Source organism: Limulus polyphemus, unplaced genomic scaffold (assembly GCF_000517525.1).
Source record: "Limulus polyphemus unplaced genomic scaffold, Limulus_polyphemus-2.1.2 Scaffold1686, whole genome shotgun sequence".
Lineage (NCBI taxonomy): Eukaryota > Metazoa > Arthropoda > Merostomata > Xiphosura > Limulidae > Limulus > Limulus polyphemus.
Window position 1 is genome coordinate 223041 of NW_013667296.1, and position 7788 is coordinate 230828.

Here is a 7788-nt window from a genome sequence, read left to right on the forward strand (position 1 = left end):
GATTCATCAAATTTTTGCAAGTTTCTTTTGTTGGTATGAACTGTATGTTATTCGATACACACGAGTTAAACGGTCTCGTATGAGCTACCCAAGATTCAAACATAGCCATCCCTGACCAAAAGCACAACAGAAAATACTAAAAGGGTTTAGTGACCTATTACGGCTTGAATCTTGGGTCTCCAGATCCGCAGCCTGGCACTCTAATCACACTAGACTACACCCGTTCCGCTAATTCTTTAAAGAAGTGTCTCCTTAAAAAGGTGAAATAATAATTTAAAACAAATATATCCAGTAACTGAACTATTCGGTCGTAATTTGTTAAGGTTTCATAAATATCGGCCAACCTGCAGAAAATAGCTTATGAACCCGAATATATATAATTAATTATTTGACGTTATTAATTCAAAAAACATCCTGAGCTCTAAAGCTCCCCCAAAAAGGCTTAGCAAACTATAAACAATAGAAAATTTACAATTTCAATTTTTCTATCTGCAACTCGCAAAATCAGTATTATCTGCTCAGAATTGCACAAGAAAATTTCATATGTCTGAAAAATACAAGAAAAAATTCTGAAAATGGAAAATGTAAACTTTTAATTAACATTTTTATTTATATTAAAGCTTTATATTATACTAAATATTGTTTATTTTATCTCGTAAACTGTGGAATGGTTGATTTCATATGTATCTCTGAGATCTAAAATACTATGTGTTGATTTCTAGGCAAAGAGTTGTTTTATCGTACTAGTGGTGCTCTCAAGTGGTTAGAAATGGAATGTCATAAAAAGTTACTTCCAATCCTTTCAGTTTAACGACTATACGATATATATCTTAAAGATAGCTAATGATCATAGAATTGCCATCCTCCCTCTTTTCTCTTTCTGTATATTTATATAAAGATACGTTCGTCAGTACAGTACAGTACAGTACACATTTATAATGGCTGGAGACGGCTTAAATGGGTAATGAAGAAAAACTTTAATATAAGTTTAACATGACAGCATTACAGCATGACAGCATTACAGTACACATTTGTTTACTTTAAATATTGTGCACACTGTTCTTTTAAAAATCGGCGTCTTTTACTTGATCAAATAGAAAAAAAGTAATAATTATTGGGCATTGTGTATCAAAACAGAGTTTCTACGAAAAAATTATTTATATTTATATTTTTCACTAAAACGAGACAAACTGTCTGGAGAAAAATTAAACTTACGCTGAAAATTCTGTAAAAATCTCACAGACACAGAGAAACCTTCCCCAAGCGTTGGGACCAAGAACTGTATAAGTGCCACGTTGAGTTCTGTCCGAAAAGGCTTCCAGGAAGTTGAATGTCCACAGATCTCTACAAATCTATCTGAAAGAGGTTTTGGATGATCTTCTCCGGGAAAAAACTGTCCATTTAGCTCCCAGCCGTCAATTATCTATGAAAATATAAAAGAAAAAACCAACAACAAATTCGATTTCGCCTTTTGATATGTTAAAGCACTTAGGATTAACAGAAAAAAGTTTGCATCAGAAAAGAAACCCAAGAACCCGACACCTTTTTGGAAAGTGGACTTTCAGTAATTTGTTCCTGATGAAATCACCCGAAATTACTTTGGTATCTCATGACTGAAATAAAAAAAAACACATTAAGTGACGCAGATCAGACACAGGCTGATATCATAGGTAAGTATCTTATACTTTTTGAACTTTACACCAGACACGCATACACATATATATACGTTTAAACATAATTAGAAAGCCAAATTAATTCGAAAAACTAAACATCATAAGGGACGAAGAAAGCTTAAAAAGAGCATTTCCAGTTTATAATTTCTCACATTATAATTTGGAGGTTCGTTTTATTGCTGTTGTTTTGTCCTTATTGCCGCTTTCTTCTTGATTATGAGGTTCTTAGTTTTCATAATTGTCTTTAAAGGGATTAGCACACAATCAGTAAATACTCCAAGTGGAAATATTTCATTACTTAAACAACGACAAAACAATTGCAGGAAACATTCTGAGGGTTTTATTTTTAAACTTTAATTTTTTATGGCAAAATGAATGTTTTTATTGTTCGATATTTAATTTTCGAACATCACCTTTCGCCGACTGTATCAATAATAAACAACCTCGCGTTTTGAAACCTTCTCACAAGCAACAGGTTCCAAAAGGACTTTGAAGTTAATTTTGAAAGAGTGGGTCGTTCAATACACGACTTTCGCCAGAATATTCAATAAATTATCCAAACAAATAATATACCAAATATTACAGACACCGTTAATTTTTAGACAGGATGACATTAAAAACAAGTTATTCATACATATTAAGAGATAAGGATTTAACCAAAAATTTTGGTTATTTGTTCTCATACCAACAAACTCCTGAATACAGAGTTTCGCAAATAACAGAAAAACCACGAAAGATGGTAGAAATAAAACAAAAGCTCCATGGTTAAGAAGTAAGGGTGAAAACAAAGAGCATTTATATTACCTTAACACAGAAATTAAATTTGGTAAATGAAAATCTTATATCTTTATCAAACTCCAGTGTGTCAATTTGACGCACCTGTTGTATGGTGTGTTTTATTGTATTGTAAAAACAAATTACTAGATATTTAGTGAGGAACCGACTGAACTGACTAATTAATTCAAAACACTTTAAGAGTAACTTTTACAGTAGGAAAGTTATGATTTTAATAATTACAACGTTTTGACCTATAGTATCGAGTCATCATCAAATAACGGTTACATACTACAGAATATGTAGATTCTGCAAATAAAATATATTATTGCTTCGAAGTTTCGAATAGATGTCATTGTGATATGTCTTTTAATAAACAATTTAAAATGCTTACCTTTGTTGTATATTTTAATTACTGGTTTTGAAGTCTTACTAGATTCCTTTAAAACTTTCCGATAGAGTTTTATTTTACAAAACTGTAAATTTTATTTTTATTTAGTTCGAAAAACACCATAACGCTAAAAACCTGGTTTAGATATCCGTGGTGACAGAGCACAAATTGTTTGTTTGTTTATGTTTTTATTTGAAGTTAAGCACAAAGCTATACAAAGGGCTATCTGTGCTCTGCCCACCACTGGTATCGAAACCCGGTTTATAGCGTTGTAAGTCCGCAGGCATACCGCTGTGCCACTGGGGGGGGGGGGCACAGAACACAGATAACCCATTGAGTAGTTTCGTGTTTAACAACAAACAAGTTCACTATCACTGGCGTACAATAAATTTCTTTTTTCTTAACTACCAAAATTATCAGCAAGACAACTTTTTAAAATTATTAACCAATTACATCACACCATAACAACCAAGTTTCAGAAACAGTGATTGGCTAAAAAAAAATCGATAAAATTAAACTTATATTCAAGTGAGAAGGCCAAATTAGTGGGGTTACGAGTATTGTATTACGCTTAATAAATTCAGGAACTTCAAAATATTAATGATTTCGTTGAGATCGCGTTGAAATAAACCCCAAATCAAAATTTTCGATTAAAAATATTTATTAAATTCAATAAATAAACTATTTATTGAATAAATTTCAACTCTGAAGCATTTTTGTTTTTTAACAAGTAGTTTATATCCTGTAGTTGTTTTTTTTTTCAATTCAATGGTACTAGTTTGCTCTCGAGGCGGAATTCATACATCCGATATATATATATAAGATGCTATTGGCTTAGGCAGCTACACGATTTGTTTAATTCTATTTATTTCTTATAACGAGCAAAGATTGTTGTTTGAAGTTAAGCACAAAGCTACACAAAGGGCTATATGTTTTCTGCCCACCACGGGTATCGAAACTCGGTTTTTAGCAGCATAAATTAGTATACATACCGCTGCGTCACTGGGGGCCAACGAACAAAGGAGGTAGCGCGCGCTCAGCAAAACAGCTGCTCCTCAGCCTTCATATAGACAGTTGAATATTTCTCTCCAAGTTACTGATCCATAGAGACGTTGCAACACCAAAATCGGGGGTTCGATCATCCCCCCAAAATACACATACACACACTACCAAATCACACCGTAGATACATATAAATAAAGCTGTTGGAAGGTTCAACATCACAGTGAGTGTTTTGACAGTATAGCGGATCGTTGTTTCTCTATACATGTTCTAAATCTTAACTTCTGATTTCGTAATTGAAATCTTTTATTTATTATTTTGTTCTCTACTTAAACATAGGGGGCGTTTACCAAGTCGCCATACAACGAAGCTTATTATCAATAGTTTGTGACACACGAGTAAATTATGTTTTGTTTTTTTTAACAATGTCATTATTCTTTTCTTGTGATAAAATGCAAAAATGACAAGTTAAAAGGGAAATGAATATTCATATACGTAGTTTTTAAATGTTTGGATATTTTACGAAACACGTGACTCAGGGCAAACGAAGATAATGTTCAGCTTGACCTTGACACCTTAACTTATCACAGTCACGAATGAGTTGGTACTTAAAGAATGAAACCCGCTACGCTCTTTTCAACCACTTGCTCAGTGTTAGAAAGTTAGAAGGCGTATAACGGTAAATTCGAGGCTTCGATCCCTCTGGTGTGTTTGCTTGTCTTAGAATGTTCCTGCAAACCGAGAGAAGAGCTATATGAGCATAGCCGTCCATAATTCTGAACTCATAGACTAGAAGTGCGGCAGGTGGTCAACACGCACAACGCCAACTCTTGGACTATTTGACCGTCACTCTTATAATGCACTCACGACTTTAAAGTGCGAAGCGCGTTTTCGTGGAAACCAGATGCGAACCATAAATTCTCGTATTTACAGCTATTCCCTCCCTACGGTAGACATAGCGCAGATAGAATATTGTGGAGCTTTGCGCTTAAAATCTATATAAATGTTCGAGCACTATATAAATGTTCGAGCAAGTAGATTAACAGAATATATCTTATAAGATAACTACCCATAAACGCCAATAAAAGAAATACCACAGATATATTAAATTGCGGTCCCTGCATGTAACTATCAGCCTGAAATAAGAAACTTGTATGTAAATTCGCGAAACTTAATCAAGAAAAATTAAGGGATAAAAAAGGAAGACTTTTCAGTCAAAATCAACCTTTTAGATTTTAAAATAAAATGTGTTGATAATAATATTTTAAGCTATTTACGAATATTTTAAATACTAGGAGGTATCCAAACAAATGATTATTTTAGAGCCTATATCTGAACCACCTATGGTTAAATCTAAGCATAATACTAACTTATAAAGGATTTGCTGTACAACTTACCGCTAGAAGTCCTCCTCCAGAGCAACTAATGTCTAGAGTCTCAACCTCAATTTCTAAAACATGCTCAGGATCAGCGATGATGTACAGGCCACAAATCGATGCAGAACCATCAGACACGAAACGGTACAAACCCTCCTCTGAAGTGACACGTATACATACTGTATTTGAAAAAAAAATACATATATATTGATATATAGGATAATTATTCCTCAGAGTTATAAAAAGAGACTAATTATCAGAGAAGAATTTTTAATGAGCTATATGTTCTAAGTCCGTGCCACTGAGAGGCTATTTAATTTCCTCATTGTTACTTGAATTAGACGAAATATACCTGAACCATCAATGAAAATTCATAAAATAATAAAATAAAAGGCATAGGTTGAATATACTGGAATATTGCGCTTGTATTCTTAAAATGGCATTCTTATGTTCACTTATGTTCATTTCACTAAGAATTCCAGTTATCATGCGAAATAAGAAAACTAGTTAACATAATATTTACCTTGGACAAATATCCATTGTTTAGCAGCTTGGTGTTATTCTTCATAAGTTTGCAAACGAAACAACTAGATAATTTGTAGGAATTTTTCATTTTATAAAGTGCAGTTTTTCTGAGAGGTTCTTCATAAAAAATAGAGTGACGACAACAATGTGAGCGTCTTTTCAAAGCTAGTGAATTATAATTATAATTAATTATGCTTGTCATAATACATTAGTATTACGCCTATTATATTTTGAAACATTCAATTTCTTATTTCGTCCTTTAGGCGTTTTCTAGAATTAGAAGAGTGTATGATAATAGTGATTCAGCCCAGCCTTTATGATGAGCTTTGGATTAAGCAAAACGCATCGTCGGCATTGGATATGGTATTTCAACCCAGTCAGTCTGATGAGCTCTGTTCTGAGCGAAACACTTCGTTGGCAATGGAAATAGCGAACATAGTGTGATTGAAATATTATTATTATACTCGCTTCTAATTCTTGAAAATTCATAAGGAGTTAAGTAAGGAATGTAGTGTTAAAAAGTAAGTCCGCAGACATACCGCTGTGCCACTGGGGGGCTATAATAAAAGGAGATAAAAAATTATAGAAAGTCAGGAGTTAGAAGATTAGAATGAAATTTGAAAATCGTACTAAGCTGGGTGGCACCAGCCAACATTAATAATGAATAATTTTATTAAACAAAATTAAACTGTGACCCTAATTTTTAATCAATTATATTTGACACATGACATTAGTGTTGGGAGTCTACAGGGATTATTTTTATTCTTGTGAGCATTACCTGAAACACAATAATAAAAACAAAAAGGTGTGAATTAAACTCATGATGACATTCTACTATTCTTGATGATGTACGTGATCCCAAAGAAGTATAATGGCGCGAAAATCAATAAATAAACGAAAAAAGAGCCTTATCTTCTAATGATTAAATCTAAAAAAGAAAAGAGAAATGCCCATAAACCTCCCAAAGTCATGGTAAAAGGAGCTAACTGTGAATCGTAATCTTTGATATGATTTAAAAACAATGAAATCATTGTAATAAAATGTTTGTTTTGTTTGAAGTTAAGCTCAAAGCAACACAACGGGCTATCTGCGTACAGCCATTCTCAGTTTTGAAACAATACATTAGAGAGATTGGACGCGTTCAACACCTCGCCGACGGAAGTTTCTTGTTGCAGTAAATTTTTTTAGCAGGTTAGTTTTTACGGGGCGGAGTTGCTAGCCCCGCGTCCAAACCTTCTCCTTTCTCATCCTGGACTTAGGACCAGGCAATGGTGGTGGCATCCCTGCCGGGGAACGAATTCGGTACCTTTGGATTAGAAATACAACGCGCTATCCACTGCGCTATAGGGGCACACTCACAAGAATAACTGTCATGTTAAAACTTCGCTACAGTATGGAAACAGCTATGAGTTGAAAAAGAGGTATAAATCATTAACTTAAACTGAACTTACCGCCACTATCTTCAGGAACAATGTCAAAATAATGCGCGGAGTCCACATTCTGCTCTTGTCGACGTTTTCCTTGAGTATCCTGAAATTATGAGAAAAACAAATTTGCACGAATCTAATAGTAAAGAAAGAAAGAAACAGAGTACTAGAGTAAACTATATATATATATGTATATATAAATATTTTACTGAGATAAATAAAAGAGATCAAAACATGCGCCATAACATGAAAATTACTGATATCAAACTTACCTTCGTATGTTGAGAAAGCAAACTACTCTGTTTGTTTTGTTTAGAATTTTCAAAAATTACCAAGACAACTTTGAAGTTGTTTGTTTTTCAGATTTGTGCAAAGCTACACAAGGGCTATCTGCGAATAGCCATCCCCAGTTTTGAAACAATACATTAGAGAGAAGGCAGCTAGTCAACAACACCTACTGCCAGGTTTTGGGCTACTGTATCAGTAGGTGGGTGTTGGACCGTAACAATTATAGTAATCCAAAGACCTGAAAGTGTTCAGCAATAGGATACAATGCATGAACATTCGGATTCACAAGCCAGACACGTTAAGTTCTAGGCTACGTCCAATCAGTTAAATAAT

The 7788-nt window shown here is 33.7% G+C and overlaps 1 protein-coding gene across 1 annotated transcript in view; it reads right to left on the bottom strand.

The window, feature by feature from the left end:
• The window catches only part of LOC106464555 (corticotropin-releasing factor-binding protein-like), a 49887-nt gene that overhangs the window by 30569 nt on the left and 11530 nt on the right, over window positions 1–7788 (bottom strand). The window contains exons 2-4 of the mRNA XM_022392289.1: window positions 7192–7270; window positions 5237–5394; window positions 1216–1423 (exon numbers count right to left, since the gene is read on the bottom strand). Of these exons, the coding sequence (XP_022247997.1) occupies window positions 1216–1423; window positions 5237–5394; window positions 7192–7270 (445 nt within the window). The remainder of the gene's footprint in view (window positions 1–1215; window positions 1424–5236; window positions 5395–7191; window positions 7271–7788) is intronic.